We start from the raw sequence: 20924 nt of genomic DNA, 5'->3' as shown, positions 1-20924 counted from the left end.
CACAACTGATTACAAACTGGCTGTTGGCTTAAGTGATTCGACCTCTAACCTCTCTTGCCTCCTAGGTCAAGGGGCAGGGCTTTGTGTTCTAACTCTCTAAACACAGGGTTGGTTCCTGCCAGTTATCTAGATTTCTAAAAATCATGTCATTAACATAAACTGACGGCTGAAAGGGGCTTGTTATGAATAACAAAAGATAACAATAACAAAAGGTAACTTGCTTTTACCTTTATTATATATCTGGAGCTATTTCAGGAACTGGGAGCAAAACCAAAGTCTTATAACAAAAGATGACCCTATAGCTCTGAACACTTAGGATTACATGGGTTTTAGGAGCTGGAAACCCCGGACAAGACCAAAATATATACCACAAATCTATTATATCTGATGCTAACCCTGCCCCTCCCTCATTGGCAGCCTTTAAGCAGCAACTGGCTATCTAACTTCTAATTTGGGTAATGGAATTTTTAAAACGCACAGATTTAAATGCTTAAATGTGCTTTAAAGGTGTCAAACTGATCACCTTTTCCTCTTACGATATTATCACTGTTAAATCTAAAAAGACCACACTCCTTTCTGAGGTTTCATGAATACTTAGAAATTTCTAAGTTTTTACATCTTTAAAATTTTTTATTACATATTATATATCATTTTTTTTAAAAAGGAGGGGGCAGAGGGAGAGGGAGAACGCCAGGCCCCATGTCCAGTGTAGAGCCCAACTCCGTACTCCATTCCAGGACCCTGAGATCATGACCTGAGCTGAAACCCAAGTCAGATGCTCAACCAACTGAGCCACCCAGACGCCCCTACTTTTTGTTTTTAAAGTATTCCCCCTCAAATTGTAAAAACTGTTAATTGCCTCAAATCACTGACTAAACCTACTTTTGCTTCTGATTTGTGATACTTACTTCTGGCATTCCATGTTAGAATTTCATTAAAGTGTAGTCTATTTTGGAACTTTTAAATATTCTAATGGTCTGTCTATTCTTGTCCTGGCATATTTTAAATGACAACAATCTTCTTTGTTAATCAAAGGACTGTCACTGCCTACCGTTTTCCTATGGAAGGACAGTTGGTGCTTAAATTCTCTATTACACACAAGGCTGCAAATGTTTTCTGTACACAGAAATCAAGTTGTTTTGGCTGTGTCCCTTGCATGAGATTGTCATATGAATTTTAGGATCTGCTTGTCAATTTCTATAAAAACAACTGCTGGGCTTTTGACAGTGATTGTGTTGAATTTGTAAGTCTGGGGGCATATTGCCACCTTAAAAATATTGCCTTCCAGGGGTGCCTGACTGGCTCAGTCAGTAGACTTAGTCTCAGGGTTGTGAGCTGGAACCCCACGCTGAGTGTAGAGATTACTCAAAAAAAAAAAAAAAAAAAAAAAAAAGTCAACTACAAATATGGGATGTCTTTCCATTTATTTAGGTCTTTAATTTCATTTCAACAAAGTTTTATAGTTCTCAGTGTACAAGCCTTGCATTTTTTTGTTAATGGCTCCTAAGTATTTTAATCTTTTTGATGTTATTATAAGTGGAAACAGTTTCTTACTGGGTTGTTCACTGTTAGTACACAGAAATATAGCTGAGTTTTCTATACTGGTCTTGTATCCTATGTCCTCACTAATCTAATTTTAGTTCTAGTTTTCTGGTGTGGGTTTGTTAAGATTTTCTATATATAGGGCCATATAGATCCTCTTCATAGAGGATCTTTAGTTTCCTATTTTTCCTCTTGCTTAATGTCGTTGGTTAGAGCCTGCAGTAAAATTCCGGTTAATGCTAGTTAAAACAACAAAACAAAACAAAACAAAACAAAACAAAAAGCCTTTTTGCATATTGACCTTCTATTGTGCAACCTTGCTAAATTTACTTACGTTCTTGTAGTTCTGTAGATGCTTGGGAATTTTCTAAGTCAGTGATAGTATTATTTGTGACTAGGTACAGTTTTATTTCCTCCTTTCCAAACTTCATGCTTTCTTTTATACTTGCCTTTAAGATACTTGTTATAATGTCTAGCAGCATCATCCTGAACAAAGCCAGGAGTGGACGTCCTTGCTTTGTTCCTTACGGGCAAAGCACCAACTATTTCACAATTAAGTGTGCTGTGAACTCATAGGTTTTTCCAGAGATTCTCTTTATCTGGTTGAGGAAGTTCCCCTCTTTTTCTATTTTGCAAGTTACAGGTTTTCTCCTTTATCCTGTTATGGTGAATTACACTGATTCACCAATGTTAAACCAACTTTACATCTCTGGGACAAACTCAAACTTGGTTAGGAAGGCATCATCCTTTTTACAGTTATATTTGATCTGCTGAAATTTTCTTGAGAATTTTTGTGTCTGTGTTCAAAAAGATACCAATCTATAACTTTTCTTTTTGTAATGTGTTTGTTAGATTTTGGAATCAGGTTTTGATGGCCTCCTAAAATGAACTGGGAAGTGATTATTCCTTGTTTATTTTCTGAAAGGATCTTATACTGGTGTTCCATTTTTCTTAATTGTTTGATATGATTCATCAGTGAAGCCACCTGGGCCTGGAGCTTTCTTTGTGAAAAGGTATGTATGTATGTATGTACGTATTTATGATAGTCACACACAGAGAGAGAGAGAGAGAGAGAGAGAGAGAGAGAGGCAGAGACACAGGCACAGGGAGAAGCAGGCTCCATGCACCAGGAGCCTGACGTGGGATTTGATCCCAGGTCTCCAGGATCAGCCCCGGGCCAAAGGCAGGCGTGCCAAACCGCTGCGCCACCCAGGGATCCCATGTGAAAAGGTTTTTGATAACACATCTACCTATAGCCAACATAGCACTATTCATCTTTTCTATTTCATCTTTATGTCAGTCTGGTAGTTATATTTTTCAAGGAATTTGTCCACTTCATCAAAATTATTGAATTCACTCCCATAAAGTCATTTATAATACACTTTTAGTATCATTTTTAAAAAAGTTTTCTTTATTTAAGTAAACTCTATGCCCAATGGGGGGCTTGAATTCATGATTCTGAGAACAAAAGAGTTGCATGCCCTTCCTACTGAGCCAGCCAGATGCCCCTACTTTTAGTATCATTTGAATATCTACAGGATCCATACTGATATCCATTCTTTCTGTTTTGCTACTAGGATTTTGTTTTTCTTCTAATTTTTGACCAGTCTGGCTAGAAGATGACCAAATTTTTAAAAAAATATTTTCAGGGATCCTTGGTTGGCGCAGCGGTTTGGCGCCTGCCTTTGGCCCAGGGCACGATCTTGGAGACCTGGGATCGAATCCCACATCAGGCTCCTGGTGCATGGAGCCTGCTTCTCCCTCTGCCTATGTCTCTGCCTCTCTCTCTCTCTCTGTGTGACTATCATAAATAAATAAAAATTAAAAAAAAAATATTTTCAGGGGATCCCTGGGTGGCTTAGCGGTTTGGCGCCTGCCTTTGGCCCAGGGCGCGATCCTGGAGACCCAGGATCGAGTCCCACGTCGGGCTCCGGGCATGGAGCCTGCTTCTCCCTCCTCCTGTGTCTCTGCCTCTCTCTCTATGTCTATCATAAATAAATAAATCTTTAAAATAAAATAAAAAATAAATAAAAATATTTTCAGAGAAACAACTGGTTGTTTTCTCTATTTATCTCTTCCTCATGACCCACTGTTGTGCTTATTATTTTTCCTTCTACTTACTTTGAGTTTATTTTGCTCTTTTCTACATTTTTAAGGTGGCTTAGATAGCTGATTTAAAACCTTTCTTTTTTTTTTTTAAAGTACAAGCCTCTGAAGCTACAAATTTTCCTCTAAGCACTGCTTTAGATGCATCTTGTATATTTTAAATGCTCTATTTTCATTATCATTTAGTTCAATATACATTTTCGTTTCCCTCATGGTTTCTGCTTTGATGCATGGGTTATCTGTTACTGCTTTCTAGTTGAATCCCATTATGGTCAGAGAATACACTCTAGAAGATTCCAAATTTTTGGAATTTATTGAGATACATGTGTTTTGCAACCATTTGGTGTGGTATTTCAAAAATATTAGTTAGATCAAGATGATTGATAATGTTCAGATTATGTCTTTACTTTTTAGTTGTTCTATCCACTGCTGAAAGAGCTACAGATGTTTATGTGTTCCTTAACTCTTGAAATTCTCCAATTCTGCCAACTTTGAAGCTTGGTTATTAAGTGTACACAATTGTGAGACATTCCTGATAAAATGATCCTTTATCATTCTGAAATGTCCTCTTATTTCTGGCATAATCTTTGCCTTTAAGTCATCTGATTTTACCATAGCCACTCTACCTTTTTTGTTTTATAAGATTTATTTATTTATTCATGAGACACACAGAGGGAGAGGCAGAGACACAGGCAGAGGAAGAAGCAGGCTCCTTGTAGGGAGCACAACTGGGACTCAATCCTGGGACCCCGGAATCAAGCCCTGAACTGAAGGCAGACGCTCAACCGCTGAGCCACCCAGGCGTCCCACCCACTCTACTTTTTTTTTTTTTTTTAAGATTTTATTTATTCATGAGAGACACAGAGAGAGGCGCAGAAACACAGCAGAGGGAGAAGCAGGCTCCATGCAGGGAGCCCGACGTAGGACTCGATCCCGGGACCCCAGGATCACGCCCTAGGCTGAAGGTGGCACTAAACCGCTGAGCCACCCGGGCTGCCCGTCCTGCCACTTTCTTATGCTTAGTGCAGTTTGCATGGATGCTTCTTTCCCTTCTTCTTCTCTCCTTCTTAAAAATTTTATTTACTTATTCATGCTCACAGAGAGAGGCAGAGACACAGGCAGAGGGAGAAGCAGGCTCCTTGTGGGGAGCCCTATGCGGAACTTGACCCCAAGACCTTGGGATCATGACCTGAGCCAAATGCAGACACTCAACCACTGAGCCACCCAGGTGCCCCAATATCTTTTATCTTCAACCTGTCTTTATATTGTTAAAAACAAAACAACAGGCCCCAAATGGAGTCACTTATGCCAATCTCATGTCATCAAACTGAGACAACTTAACTGCAGTTTTGGTTCTTCCAGAAATGGAATTTAAAACCAGTCAATCAGAAATCAGCTAGTTGAGTATCTGCCTAATTGACTCTGCCATCCCATAAAGGAAAGTGATCTTGCCATAACCAATCTGCTTTTTTGTTCTTCCCACTCCTGTCTGTCTTTCATTTTGTACAGCTCCTTTTGTTTCTTTTCCTTTTTTTAGAAGATTTGATTTATTTATTCATGAGAGACACACTGAGACAGGCAGAGGGAGAAGCAGGCTCCCTCCAAGGAACCCAATGCGGAACTTGATCCAGAACCCCTGGGATCACACCTTGAGCCAAAGGCAGACGCTCAACACTGAGCCACCCACGTGTCCCTCTTTTCTTTTTTTTAAGTAGGCTCCATACCCAGCTTGGAGCCCAACATGGCGCTTGAACTCACAACCCTTAGATTAAGACCTGAGCTGAGATCAAGAGTTGGATTGTTAACTGACTGAGCTCCTATCTGCTAGGATGGATGTTTTCTGATTTCTGAATGGTTAAATAAAACTAATTAGGATCTTCAAAATTTACTTAGTTGAATTTTGTTTTTAATAATAATTAAAGTACATTTCTTTTAAGTAGCATCAAACTGGGTTTTGCTTTTTATCTATTCTGACAATCTTTGCTGTTTAATTGGGAGTGTTCAGTGCCTTTACATGGTATAATTATTGATGTGATTGGATTTGGGTCTCCCATTTTACTATTTGTCCCAAAATTTTATTTTCTGTTCTTTTCTGCTTTAAGTAATATTTTTCTTTATTTTTTAAAAACGATTTATTTTATCAAGAGAAAGTGAGTGTGTGAGGGGAGGGGCAGAGGGAGAGAAATCCTCAAGCAGACCCCACACCCCTCCCCATATGGAGCCCAACATGAGGCTCGATCTCAGGACCCTGAGATCACGACCTGAGCCAAAACCAAGAGTCAGAAGCTCAAACTATTGAGCCACCCTGGTGCCCCTAGGAAATATTTTTAGGTTGAATAAATATTTTTGGAATTCCACATAATCTATATGTTGGCTTTTTAGCTCTCTCTGGTTACTTTAGAATTATAACGTACATCCTTAACTTTATGATCTATTTAGAGCTCATATTGTACCATTTCACATAAGACCTTCCAACTTTATAGGTCAACCTATTCCCAGCCCTTATGCTAGTTCTCATAGGCATTACATCTGTATTAATTGTGTGTTACACAATACAGTATTATAATTTTGCTTTCAACAGTCATATATATACTTTAATGAAATTAAGAAGAAAAATGTTTAAATTTACCATAATTAGTGCTTTTCACTCCTTTTGCAAGAGCCAAGTTTCTTTAGCCTAAATAACTTCTTGCATTTCATGTAGCACAGGTCTTCTGGCTATGAATTATTTTTTGTTATCTGAAAATGTCTTCATGTCATCTTCATTATTTTGCTAAATGCAGAATTCTGGTTGATAGTGTTTTCTTTTAGTAAGTTAGAGATGTCATTTCATTGTCTTTTGGCATCTATAATTTCTGAGGAGTAGTAAACAATCATTTGTATTGTTTCCCGGGATGTTACATGTTTTCCCCTTTCAGGATTTTCTCTTTCCTTTTGATTTTCAGCAAATTTGACTATGATGTTCCAGGGTGTAGTTTTCCTTGTATTTAACCTGCGTGGGATTCACCAAACTTTTCGGATATGTCAATTAGGTCTTTCAACAGCTTGCGGTGAATTCTCGGCCATTAGTTCTTCAAAAAATTTTTGCCTGTTTTCTTTCTTCACTCTTTCTAGGACTCCAATTACGTATATTAGACCTTTTGATATTGTTCTATAGATCAATGAGGTTCTTTTTAAAAAACCTTTTTGTTAAGAACAGATAATTTCTATTAATGTATTTTCAGGATCACAGGGTCTTCATACTGTCATTCCCAACCTGCTGTTAGCCTATTCAGTGAATTTTCTATTTCAGATATTGCTGTTTTTCACTTCCAGATTTTCCATGTGGTTATTTTAAGTTTCTATTTCCCTGCTGAGATCTCCTATCTCAGGAGCATCCTTTCCTTTATCTGTGAACACAGGTGTAACTACTTAAAATCCACATATGCTAACTCCAACAACTGGAATGCTTCAAGGCTGGGTGGCCTCCACTGATTATCTTTCCACTTGAGTTTGGGTCATATCTCGGAGTTCTTTGCATGATTAGTGATTCTGGACTGTACACTGGACCTCGTGATTAACATAATATAGAAACTCTGGATTTTATTCTCTGGAAAGTACGGTTCTCTAAAATACTTTTTTAATTTAAGTAGGCTCCATGCCCAACATGGGGCGTGAACTCACAACCCTGAGATCAAGAGTTGCATGCTCTACTGACTGAGCCAGCCAGATGCCCCTGATTTTTTTAAAGACTTTATTTATTTACAGAGAACCACCCATGAGCAGGGAGACAGAGGGAGAGAGACTCTCAAGCACTCTGTGCAGACTGTGGAGCCTGATGCGGGGCTCAAACCCACAACCCTGAGATCATGACCTGAACCGAAATCAAGACTTGGCTGCTTAACCAAGAAAGCCACCCAGGCACCTCTGATTTTATTTTAAAGCAACAATTAAAAAAAAAAAAAAAAAAAAAAAGGCAACAATTAACGAGCTGAACTCTCACCTTGGGCAGTTTAAAATAGAATTTGGCCCCCTCCCCCCTTTGTGTTTATTTTTTAGGAGCTTCTTCCATTTTCTGGTTGTTGTGGTGGCCGTACAATGTATCTTCTAGCTGTTCACACTAGTAGGTCTGTTTTTTTTTTTTTTTTTTTTAAATTTTTTAGTAAGTCTGGTTTTATCGAGTTTTTGTCCCTGTACCACCCCATTGACTGGGGCTTGTCCTCAAGTAAAAGCATGCAAAACCCAGTTCATTCACCCGGTAACATTCTGTTCTTCCAAGTGTCTCCTGTGATGGCTATTCTCCTATGCTCGCAGGTCATTATTTCTGTTTTGTCCAGAGTTTATAGCTACTATTTGTGGGAGGGACAGTCTGATGAAAGCTATGCTATGACTGGAAGTGCATGTAATTCCTCTTTAAATCTTTTATCATTAAAAACTACTTACGAATTTAACTCTTCCAGTTTTAGTATCATTCTGTAAGTTCCGATTTGCAGTGCTTTTATTTTCTAAGTAGCTAATGATATTCTATACTACTCCTTAATGAAGTAGTTACTTAAAATAGTGCTTTTTAATTTCCAAATAGTTTTTTGTTTTTAATGTGAATATTTATGGTCAGAAAAAGTGGCTTGTACAATTTCTTTTTGGGTTTTACTAATGATTTTTGGTTGCGGAATATTTGGTAATTGTCTGCTTGACAAGAAGGTCATAGACCAACTAACTCCACTGCTTAGAATTTACGTGTCGATACAGAGTTAAAGAATACATTGAGAGTAGTAGTTTTTAAACCTCTTTTTGGCACCATGGAAGCCTTTGTCTAAAAGAAAAAACACTGACAAATATTCACTGACAAATAAAATAGAACAGTTCTGGTTATGGTGGAGAGGGGAGGAGTGGGGAGGCAAGAGCCCAGCTCACTAGGTTCTTCTCTCCCTTTGGCTCCTGCAGACATCCTTCAGGGTGGAAACCGGGGAGAGAAGAGTGGCTCAGAGAGAGGTGGGGGACTCAACCTGCTGTTGCTGCCTTTGAAGGTGGGAACTATGAGCTACAGAGCACAGTGGCCTCTAAAAGCTGGGACTAGCTCTCAGCTTATAGCCAACAAGAAAATAGGGATCTTAGTCTTGCAACTGTCAGGAACTGAATCCTGCCAACAGCTTGAAGGAATAGAAAATGGATTTCCCTGTGGTGTCCACAAAGGCACATGGCCTGCTGACACTTCGATTTTAGTCTCATGAAACGTTTACCAGACTTCTAACCTGCAGAACTGGGAGGTAATAAATTCATGTCGTTTGTGGTACTTTATTAGGACAGAAATAGCAAAAATAATACAGAAGTCCACATTTTTGTTATTATTTTAACTACATCCTTATCTTGTCCTATCACCATTCTAGCTGAATTTCTGGAGTCTCTCCAGCTTTACCAGTACTCCTAGAAATCTGTCATCCTCTGATTTGGGGAAAGGAAAGGTATTTTACAAAAGTTATTCTTCTTGGTATTAGTTATCCTTTTTTTTTTTTTAAAGTAGGCTCCATGCTCAGTGTGTAGCTCAACATGGGGATTAAACTCAAAACTCTGAGATTAAGACCTGAGCTGAAACCAAGAGTTGGATGCTTAACTGACTGAGCCACCCAGACACCCCTGGTTATCTTTTTGAATCAGGCACCTACTTCATTCTCCTTTGAAAAAGAGATGATAAATTTCAGAGCCACTGAGTGGTCTATTTTTAAACCTTCCAAGGATGTGAAAATCATATCCCTGAATCAGATCGAGAGTTCCCTTTTACTTATCAAATACCTAGCTCTCACAGAGATACTCACTTATTCAAATCAATTTCATAAGTCTGCATATGCGGTTTATCTCCAGTCTTGTCTGGGTCCCATCGGTAGATGGCAAATTTCTTGATTCGGGGAGCTGTGGCTGCCGCTGTCTGTGCCCCCCGGCAGGCCTGAAATTGAAAAAGTTCACAAGAAAGGAAAAAAAACTATTAAAAATGCAAGATAAATCCTTCTGTTTAGCTGGCACTACACACTACCACATTGGATACAAACCCACACAATACTGACAGTCTTTTTTTTTTTTTTAAGATTCATTTATTTTAGAGTAAGAGTGCATGCGTGCAGGCAGCAGGGAGGAGCAGAGGGAGAGAGAGAATCCTTAAGCAGACTCCACACTAAATACCTGAGATGGGGTTCCCTCACCACCCAGAGACCACAACCTGAGCTGAAACCAAGAGTCAGACGCCTAACCAACTGAGCCACCAAGGTACCTCTGACACACAGTCTTCCTGAGAAAGGCAGCCATTCACTATCCAACAAATACTAAGCACTTAGCACATACTAGACATGGTGCTGGGGGTGAGTGAAACAGCACTTAATGAAATGAACTTTTTGCCCTCACAGAATCTACTTTGTACAAGCAAGAGAGAAATTAAATATTCATAATAAAGTACAAAGAGGGAAGAATACAGCAGAGACTTACACTAGTACAAGAGATCAGGGAAGGACCCATAAATGATACTCAAGCTGTGGCTTGATGAGTAGGGATTAGGGGAAGGAGTAGGGGTGTATAAACTGAGGGAACAGGTAGAGAGACCTGGATGGGGGACAGCAGAGCACACCTGGGAGAACCAAGAGAAGTCCAGTAGGAGTGAGGGAGGCTTGATGGAAGTGCCAAATGTAAGGGCAAGATTTTGATTTTATCCTAAGAGCAATTTGATAGCACAAATTATCAGGTGGGTGACATCATCATCTTTATTTATTTTCTTTAAAAGATTTTATTTATTTATTCCTGAGAGAGAGAGAGAGAGAGAGAGAGAGAGAGGCAGAGACATAGGCAAAGGGAGAAGCAGGCTCCATGCAGGGAGCCTGACGTGGGACTCAATCCTGGGTCTCCAGGATCACACCCTGCGCTGAAGGCAGGTGCTAAACCGCTGAGCCACCCAGGCTGCCCATCATCTTTATTTTTGAGAAGAATATCACTGTTTTGAAGGAGGCACTGTCAGATAACATATGGAAAAAACAGTAAAGCTCCTGCAGTTGTCAAAATGAGATGCTGGGGCTTTTAGGGGTCTTAGTCAGTCTTGGCTACTGTAATAAGACACCAAAGACTGGGTGGCTTATACAACACTTGTTTTTCATAGTTCGGGGTCTGGAAAGTCCAAGATCAAGAGTCAGGCAGACTTGGTGTCTGGTGAGGACCCTCTTCTTGTGTCACAGATGACTGCTTTCTTGCTGTGTCCTCACGTGGCAGAAAGAGAGAGAGAGGTATCTTGAGCCTTTTCCTCTTTTTGTAAGGGTGCCAATCCCATCCTAAGGGCCCCACCCTCATGACCTAATTAAAAAAATATTTTTTATTCATTTGAAAGAGCGAGAGAGCGAGCAAGTGCGAGCGTAAGCATGAGCAGGGAGGAGGGGCTGAAGGAGAGAAGCAGATTCTGTGATAAACAGGGAGCCCCACGTGGGGCTGGATCCCAGGACCCTGAGATCATAACCTAAAGGGAGATTCTTAACTGACTGAGCCACACAGGCACCCCTGAATCTTCATTTTAAAGATGAGAAACAGGAGGCTCAGATATCAAGTGATGGGCTATGATAACAACTGATGAGAGGAGCCACAATTGGAACCCAAGTCTGCTGGTCTGACTCCAGAACTCATATTCCTAAACTGTTTATTTGTGAATATTTGCAGATCTTTTCTTGGTCCTATCTTCTTTTTATGTGTTAAAGTCCTTGAGGGCATGTGTATTAGAGTTCTCCAGAGAAACAGAATCAATAGTGTATATATTCACACATATAGTGCATATGTACACATGAAAAAATATATACATACGTATTTACAAAAAGACTTATTATAAGGAATTGGGTCATGATTATGGAGGACAGGAAGTCCCAAGAGCTGCAGCTGGCAAGCTGGAGACCCAGAAGAGGGAATGATGTAAATCCAAGTCCAAGCCCGAAGGCCCATGAACCAGAGAGCCGAGGATGTGGTTCTGGTCCAAAGACCAGCAGGCTTAAGACTCAAGAAGAGTTGATGTTTCAGTTTGAAAGCAGTCAGGGAGGAGGAATTCCTTCTTATTTGGAGGAAGATGTGTTCTACTTATGCCTTTGATTGGATAAAGCCCACCCGTATTAGGGAGATCAATCTGTCTTACTTGGTCTATCGAGTTAAATGTTAAACTCACCCCGAAACACCTCACACAAACACCCAGAATGTTGGACCAACTATCTGGGAACTCTGTGGGCCAGCTGACACATAAAATTAACCACTCACAGCACGGAACAGGTTACATTTTACACCTCCCAGTGTACCAGTCCAGGCCTTTGCATACAGGAGTTCAATTCATGGTTAGGAAAAATTGAAGAAAAGTAAAAAAAATTACACTGGAATTTAAAATACAATAAAATTATATTTAAAAAAGGAAAAAAAAATAGCCAACCTTGACCATTAGACTAATACACACATACTGTCCTCATCCCACAGCCCTTGAAGCTCTTTCCACCCAGGTGGACGACACCAGGTGGAGGCCACACCAAGTCCCCTGGACCCCACCCTGAGGGGGAAGAGCAGGAGTCCTGTCAGTCCAAATAGCAACTAGCAGGTGAATCCTCAGTTTGTATGCAGACACATGTAGACTACCTCCCAGCTCAGCTAGTTCTCTTACAAACTGGTAAAAAAAAGTGAAACTTAGGTTAACTGTTTAACTACAAGAAATGTGATGTTCTTATTTGCTGGCAAAAGGTGTCCTGAATTAGGGGCGCCTGGCAGTTAGTTAAGTGTGTGCCTTCAGCTCAGGTCATGATCTCAGGGTCTTGGATCGAGCCCCACATCGGGGTCCCTGCTCAGGGGGGAGCTTGCTTCTCCTTCTCCTCCCTGCTCATGCTCTTCCTTGTTATCTCTGTCTCTATCAAATAAATAAAATCCAGAAAAAGTGTCCTAAGTGAGGCTGAAAATATAAACACATCAGCTCTCAGTATGAAAAAAAGCAAATACAGAGAGAAGATGAGAATGACAGTGAAGATAAAAGTAGTATTTTTCTTTATCACCAAATTGGCTCAGAATAGCCACAAAAAAGAGTCATTTCTACAAATGAACATCTTCCACTAGGGAATCCATCTTTTTTTTTTCTTTAAAGAATTAAAGGCAAGATTCTATTCTATTCCATTCTATTTATTTTTAAGTAAGCTCTATGTGGGGCTTGAACTCACAATCCCTGAGATCAAGAGTCACTCCCTCTACCGACTGAGGAGCCAGGTGCCCCCAATAACTCCACTTTGTAAAAAGAAAGGAACATTTGCTTGACGCCACCTTGTGGCATTTAAGACAAAGTGGAGGAAGTTAAAAGATCACTGAAGATACTCCAGCAGCCTTCTGCTAGCTCACTGCTCCAACCCTGTTTTGGTTAGATTTAATGAGATATTATTCATTACAGTAAAATTCACTAATTTATAAACAAATTTTATAGTTTGAGGAGTTTTTAGTTTGATGAGTTTTAATAAAGTGGTATAGCTCCTACCATAATTATGACAGAACATTTCCATCTAGAAAGTTCTCTAGTGTTCCTTTACAATCAGTGCCCTCTGCCTACCCCTTGCAACTTATGTGCCTTCTATCATTACAGATTTGCCTTTTACAGAATTTCACATAAATGCAATCGGACAGGGAATCTTGGGTCTAGCTTCTTTCCCTCAACATAATGCTTCTGGGATTCACTCATGGTGTTGCATATATCCAGAGTTTGTTGCTTTTTTAAAAAATTGAACTTCTCATTTTGAGATCTAGAAAAACATGCATTTATAAGAAATAATGAGACCCCTCATATCCTTTACTGTTTCCTCCTGTGAAAACACCGTCCAAAACTATAGCACAATCTCACAACCAGAACATCAACACTGATACAGTCAAGACACAGAACATTCCCATCCCCACAAGACCCCCAGAATTACTCTATCAAAGCCACACCCACATCCCTTAAACCTCTCACCCTACTCCTTAATCTCTAGCCATCACTAATCTGTCTCCATTCTTGTCATTTCAAGAATGTTACATAAATGAAATCATCTAGTATGTGACCTTTTGGGATTAGCTTTCCTTTATTCAGCATAATTCTCTGGAGATTCATCCAAGTCATGTGCACCCCGAGAGTTGTTTCCTTTTCTTACTGACTAGTGTTTCACGGGGTGGGGAGATGGACCCCAGTCTGTGTAGCCATTCTTCTGCTGAAGGACATCTGAGTTGTTGCCAGTTTTTGGCTATAATGAATGAAGTAACAACATTTGTGAACATATTTCCATTTCTCTGGATTAAGTGCCCAGGAAGGTAACTGCTGGGTTGTATGACAGTTGCATATTTAGTTTTTTACAAAATTACCGAACTATTTCCCAGAGTGGGTAGCTGCCTTGCCTGTGGTAGGTGGTAGTGAGAGAGGGACAAAATATGTTTAAACCATCTAACTCCTTCAAACTTTCTTCTTGCCAAAACATTAGTGAAGCCTGAACTTTCAAAAGAATGTGGGACTTTGCAGATGTCACTATAGTTCCATGGCGGTGAAGCCTGCTTTAATAGTCTGACAGAGGGCAACACGCATCCAGCCCTATGAAGCTTGGCCTACTCCCACAAAGGCCTATTGAAGGTGAACGTGGTTACCTGCCACAGATAACCTCACCTTAATACCTGTTTTTAAAACTTAACATCTGCTTCATATCCACTCTATAAAAATGAAAAGGTCTAGACTTGATCATGCAGATCTTCCCAAAAGTGATTAGGTTTTTAATAAATCATTTAAATACTTACCATATAAAAAAAATACTTATCATATGAATGATTCGAGACAAAACCAATGCAAGGGTGCACCACAATAGTAGAGTACTATAAGGCAATAAGCCCTAACATAAGTTTTGGGGTACCCCAAAGTGTCACGAACTTTTTTTTTAAACAACTAATTTAAATTCATTATGTATATTTTATACAACACTTGGTGGGATAAAGGGGAAGGGCTTAGCTTACGGGAATGAGGAGAGAAGATACGGAAATCAAAATCATCAGAAGAGGTTACGGTTCTAAAGAGAAGGAGTTGGTTCATCTTGAGGGCTGTACTAAAAGTTAATCCAGAGGAATATGGCAGCTGTGATAAGAACAAATAAATTCATCCAACAGAGAAATCTAAAAATTTGTTATGTAGGTGACCTAGCAGAAGTTTAAAAAAAAAAAAAAAAGAAAGAAAAGAAAGCTTTCATTCATCATTCATTGAGTCCTTACCATGTGTGGAATTTTGTACTAAATTGTCTCTAATTTTTACGGCATCTTTACAATGGGAAGTTTTACTGTTCTGTTAAAAAATGAAAGTAAAAACCGCACAACAAAGAGCCAGAATTCAAACACAGGTCCAAAGTTCGGCCCTTTACCCGGAGAAAACGCAAATCCAAAATAGAACAGCACAAAAAGATAATTCCTTTTCACAAACAAATCCAAGGAACACTCAACTCATACAATTAGCAAGGTCTTAGGTAGTAGCTGGCCCAGACCCATTCATTTGTTTATTTGTTCAATAAATAATTATAGAGTGGCTTCTATGTTCCAGGGACTGTTCTAGGCCCTGGAGATCAAGGACAAGACACATGTATATTCTGGTCCTTAGGGAGCTTACAGTGGCTGGAGGCACACACAACTAGCATTTACAATGTGTGAGCTGGTGATAAGTGCAATGGGGCAGGGGTAACAATAAAAAGGAGGGGGTGGGGGTCCTGGCTACAACTCAACAATTCTAATTGGGTGGCCAGTGAAGACTTCACTGAAAAGGTGACAGCTGAATGAAAATCTGAAGGAGACAGGTAAGCAAGCCATGCCTGTACCAGGCGAAGAGTGAATCAGGCAGACGGGACGTTGAGCACAAATCTTGAGGTGGAAACGTGTTTAAGGAGCAACAAGATCGTAAGTGTAGTTGAGAATGGAGTGAGTGAGAGGGAATGGGAAAGGAAATTAGGACGTTACCGGGAGAACCAGATCATGTAGGACCTTGTAAGGTTTTTTTTAAAGTAATTTCTATGCCCAATGTGGGGCTCAAACTCAAGACTCTGAGATTGAGTCACGTGTTTTACTGACTGAGCCAGCCAGGTGCCCCTAGCAAATTTATTTAAATGTACTTGATGGAGATTGTATATTTGAGATTCAAACTCTAAAGAATATGTATATATATTTTTAAGATTTATTTTAGAGAAAGAGAGAGAATGTATGGAAGAAGGAGGGGCAAAGAAAGAGGGAAAGGATGAGAACATCAAGTAGTACTCTCATGACCCCAAGAGCACGTCCTGAGCTAAAACCAAGAGTCCAGTGTTCAACCAAATGAATCACCAGACACCCCCACCCCTACTTTTTAAAATTGAGTGCTGAGGCCAAATGTGGGCCTTAAACTCATGACCCTGAGATCAAGAGTTCCATACTCTGCCAACTGAGGTAGCCAGCCGCCCCTGCCTTGTAAGGGTTTTTGCTTTTACCCTGAATAAGATCAGAAACTACTGAAGGTTTTGAGCAGAGGAGTGATAAAGTTAGACTGAAGTTTTGAAAGGATCATTTTGGCTTCTGTTTGAGAATCATTCAAAGATGAAAGCAAGAAAACCAGGTAAGAATTACAGTAATCAGCTAAGAGATGATGATGGCTTGAAACAGGCTGGTAGTTGTGGATGGTAGGAAGTGGTAAGTTTTTGAATATATTTTAAGAAAGAATTGAAGATTTCCTTAGACACTGGATGTGCAAGTGGGGTAAAGAACAAAGATGACTCCAGTTTTTGGCTCAAGCCACAGGGTATAAGAAGGGTAAGTAGGGAAATGGAGTAGTAGCTGGATATGGGTTATTTTTGTTTGTTTGTTTGTTTGTTTTGTTTTTTACAATGGGAGAGATTACAGCATGCTTGCATGCTTGCATGCTGCTGATCTGATGGAGAAGGAAGCACTGCCCATGGAGGGCAGAGCAGACTTACTGGAGAACCACCTTTGAATAAGCGATGGGATACAGCACGAGTGAAGGGTTAGCCATAGGATTCCTGCTCATTTTTCCCACAGTAACAGGAAGAAAGGGGGGAATATCTGGGCAGAAACAGGGAGGTGGGCAGCAACTTGAGGGTTTTTTTTTCCTGTTATGGCCTCTCCAGCAGTTTAAACTATAAGCTCCAATGGAAGAGGATCCTTCAAAGGCATTTCAAGGCATTTCTTCCCTGATCCATAAAACTAATGAGTACTCAAGGCTGAGTGTATCTTTCTAGAAAATCTTGGATGAGATTATCTTCATAGTTCATTATTAATTTAAGGAAGGAAGCAAGACAATTAACAACTGCACTGAACCAAAGTGAGGAGGATGAGAAGGGTGAAATCTGGAACAAGCTGAAGGCTCCCTGTTATTTCTTTAGGAAAGCTTCCTTAAGGAACAGGCTTGGAGCTCGATAGAGCAGACACAGATTTGGAGGTAGGAGTGAAAAGATGTGAAAGTGGAGAGGAGGAAGGCAAAGAAGTCTGTATAAACCTGAGTAAAACAGAAGGCGCAGGCTTGTTTCTGAAATGTGTGAGTGGCACTGGTTCAAATCCAAGCTCTACCCTCTACCACTTAGTAGCTAGCTGTGTGTTCTTTGGCAAATTACTTAACCTCTCTGATTCTACCTCCTCTTTTGTATGGGAATGGGGAATATTAATGTCTACCGGATAAGATTAAACTCGAGAGTCAAGCTGCTAACATAGCCCAGAAAATAATTTCTGATTTTCAACACTGGCAATATCATCAGTTTCTATATTATTCTAATTGGCAGATCGGTATCCTAAGACCTGCCAGTGCTAAGAGCTATGTGATCCACAAATGAGAGGGGGCAGTACTTGCCCTAACGTTGTTCACAGTCTAGGGGAAGAAATGAGGCAACACAATCACAGTTAATACATTAGAGCCAAACACTTAAAGGCAGAGCTATGGCCCACCGGTACAGACTAATGCATAAAAGGAATTCAGACGAGAAATCCCACTGTGTTGTAGGAACCTGAATATCACCCACAGATAATACACCAAACTCATTACTGCATTCTTCGGAGGAGCCTTTTCCGGGAACAAACACACATTCCTAGGAGGTGGAGGGACTCTTCTATTTCTCTGCCCTCAGGAAGTTCTGCAACGGCCTCACCTGGAATTACGAAACTGACCTATGAAACTAGCCTTCTCCTCAAGCCCTCCATGGAAGAGTGACCTGACTGAGCTTTAGAACTCACTCTCATTGGTGGCGCTCTCGGAGCTTAACTGCTTGCTCAGCAACTATAAAAGAACTGGTAAACAAGGTCATTATTGGTCATCAATTTAGTGCTCAGAGGACACCGACCTGGGGCTCTGGTAGGCAGCCCTCCTGCCCTATCAACTATGTAACAGGATCTGCCCGACTTCACCTACAGCATGTCAGAATGAGCTAGCATTAGAAGGCAGGCCACCCGTCCTGTGTCGTAGGGCCGGAGCTGCATCTAAAATGAGACAGTCTCACATTAAGTGCAAAAAAAAAAAAAAAAAAAAAAAAAAAACCCAAAAAACAAAAACAAAAACAAAAAAAAGAGAGAGAGAGAAGCACTGATCATTCTTGGTTCACCTGGGCCCAAATCTGTGCTAGGAGTTTCCCCCCATTATTGTGTTCAAACAGAATAGGATTTAGGTCCTGGATCTACCAGTTCTTGGCTGTGATATTTTGAGCAAGGAAATTTTTCTTTTTTTTTGGCGGGGGGGTGGGGGGCCACCAGGGCACAGCGTGATCCGCCTCGTCCCCCGATTGGGGCCCAAACGTCTGGATTCGAATTCTGCTTCCAACAGCGTCACTCGCTTGTCATGTGACCTTGGGCAACACTCGAGACCCCCCCCTCCCCGAACTTCCCCCCTCCCCCCCGTATGTTTAAAAAAAAAAAAAAGTCGTCTCCGCCCTGGTAACCTCCCAGGCCGCGGCGAGGCGCGCAAGGATAACGGCCAGGGATGCTCCGGGCCTAGCCCCGAGCACTGCGCACTGGCAGCGGGTCCTCCCCTTCCCGGCCGCCTTGCGCCGTGCCCCCTCGGCCTCCCCCCGGCCCCCGAGGCGCCCGGCCGTCTCCGCAAGTCCCCGGCCTGTCCGCTCCCCACCCCCGGCCCCGCACCTCACCTGCAGGCAGGCTCCGCCGAGGGCTGCAGCCGGGAACCGGCGTTTCAAGGAGACTCCGACCACCGCCGCCATCTTGGCTCCTGACGTCACGCCCCGCCCCTTAACCCCTCCGAGGTCGCACTCCGCCGTCGTCCCGTCGAGCACCGCGGCGCCGAGCCCGCCTCCACCCGGGACCCGCTAGCCGCGTAGGAGCCGCCGAGTGGGAGGCGGTTCCGGTTTCCCGGGTGGGAGGAGGGAAGGAGGAGAAGGCCAGCGCGAGCGTGCGCAGTTGCGGGGCGCGCGGCGCATGCCCAGTTGGCTTCCCGCCTCCCTAAGGTGACCTTTAGCAGAAGGGGGCGGGGTCTGAGGGGGAGGGCGGGGGGAGGAGCCGGCCGGTCCGAGTCCAGTCTCTTCTTCAGCCCCTTTTCTTCCTGAAAATTCGTCAGTAGGATCACTCACCTCTTAGTGACGAGCTTAGTGGCTTTGCTCAGACATTTGTCAGACACACTGCGGTTTGTCCGAGGCTGTAGGTGTCCTCGCCGAGTCCTGGAACTCCGCAACCCCAGGCACGCTGGGAGGGTTGGTGAAGGAGCCCAGATGTCAGAAGATGATGGGTCATCCGTCCGTCCGTCCATCCATCCGTCCGTCCGTCCGTCCGTCCGTCCATTCATCCCTCTGTCCGTCCGTCCATCCATCCGTCCGTCCGTCCATCCATCCATCCGTCCGTCCATCCATCCATCCATCCTCTCACCCATCAACCCACTCATTCATCCATCCGTCCATCCATCCATCCCTCTGTCCGTCCATCCATCCCTCTGTCTGTCCATCCATCCTCTCACCCATCAACCCACCCATTCATCCATCCACCCATTCATCCATCCATCCATTCATCCATCCATCTATCTATCCATCCAACCAGGCAGCCCCCATCCACCCACTCACCCACCTACCCATTCACACATCCACCCACCCACTCATCCATCCATCTAGCCATCCCCCATCCACACACTCACCTACCCACCCATTCATTCACCCATCTACCCATACCCCATCCCCCAGCCATCCCCAGTCACCCACTCACCCACCCACCCACTCATCCATTCATCTACCCATCCCCCCATCCCCCCAGCCATCCCCCATCCACCCACTCACCCATCTACCCACTCATCCATCCATCCATCCAGGCAGCCCCCATCCACTCACTCACCCACCTACCCATTCACACATCCACCCACCCACTCATCCATCCATCTAGCCATCCCCCATCCACCCACTCACCCACCCACCCATTCATCCACCCATCTACCCATACCCCATTCCCCAGCCATCCCCAGCCACCCACTCACCCACCCACCCACTCATCCATTCATCTACCCATCCCCCCATCCCCCAGCCATCCCCCATCCACCCACTCACCCACCCACTCACCCATCCATTCTTCCATTTATTCATCCATCCCCCATCCACCCACTCACCTATCCACGCACCCACCCATCCACCCATCCATCTATCCATCATCCATCCGAAGATACACCAGCAGCACTGCTCTGCACTGGGTGCTGGGAAGCTGCAGTGAGTGAGCAAGCTGGGCGCAGTTCCTACCCTCACCCGGCTTACTGTCAGATAGGTACACAACTCGCACTCACACCTCACACCTCGGTGAGCTCCACTCTGTAAAATAGTGGGGAGAGGGGAGCTGGCCCTTGGTGGCTTACTTAGCCATTTAGCACCAGAAACCATGGCTTGAACACCCGCAGTCTGCCTAGCCCTAGGCTCCATCGTCTCAGTTAAGCCCTGCAACAGTCTTATATGAGAGTTCTGTGTGCGTCTGTCTCCAGTTTAGTCGTCTCAGCTGCCTTCCCGACCTCTCCGTGGCTTATCTCAGGGCCTGCCTCCCTCTGGGGGCTTGATTACCTCAGTCCTCCAAGTCGCTTGGTCTCTTGGGTCACCTCTGGCAGAGTTTATGTAGGCAGTTGGCTTTGCAGGTACCCATGTATGTCAGGAATGGTGTTTTCCCTTCTCTGCCAGTTAGTTTCTGACACATGAAGGCCACCTTTTAAAAGTCTTTGGTTTTCTCACAGCTCATTTAGATGCGGCTGGGGAAATTAAGATGGCCAGACAAATTGGTTTGTTGGGACTGAGTTTCTGGAGTCCTGTGCTAGAACCTGGTTACACTGCTCA

At 42.6% G+C, this 20924-nt stretch overlaps 1 protein-coding gene and 1 long non-coding RNA gene across 3 annotated transcripts in view; one reads left to right on the top strand and one right to left on the bottom strand.

The window, feature by feature from the left end:
- SDHB (succinate dehydrogenase complex iron sulfur subunit B) overlaps window positions 1-19038 on the bottom strand; it is a 32052-nt gene extending 13014 nt beyond the window's left edge. The window contains exons 1-2 of one of the 2 annotated variants that reach the window (XM_025447401.3): window positions 18765-19038; window positions 9441-9568 (exon numbers count right to left, since the gene is read on the bottom strand). In XM_025447401.3, coding sequence (XP_025303186.1) covers window positions 9441-9568; window positions 18765-18836 — 200 coding nt within the window. In that variant the 5' untranslated portion in view covers window positions 18837-19038. The remainder of the gene's footprint in view (window positions 1-9440; window positions 9569-18764) is intronic. The other variant, XM_049106764.1, reaches the window with a different exon arrangement.
- On the top strand, window positions 16043-17927 carry LOC118353886 (uncharacterized). Its single transcript, XR_004813423.2, has 2 exons — window positions 16043-16237; window positions 17633-17927. It is a non-coding gene; the product is annotated as an uncharacterized LOC118353886 (long non-coding RNA).
- Window positions 19039-20924: the final 1886 nt, after the last annotated feature.

This window comes from Canis lupus, chromosome 2, assembly GCF_003254725.2.
Source record: "Canis lupus dingo isolate Sandy chromosome 2, ASM325472v2, whole genome shotgun sequence".
Lineage (NCBI taxonomy): Eukaryota > Metazoa > Chordata > Mammalia > Carnivora > Canidae > Canis > Canis lupus.
The sequence above is the reverse complement of the archived record's forward strand: the minus strand, read 5'-3'. Positions and strand labels throughout refer to the sequence as shown.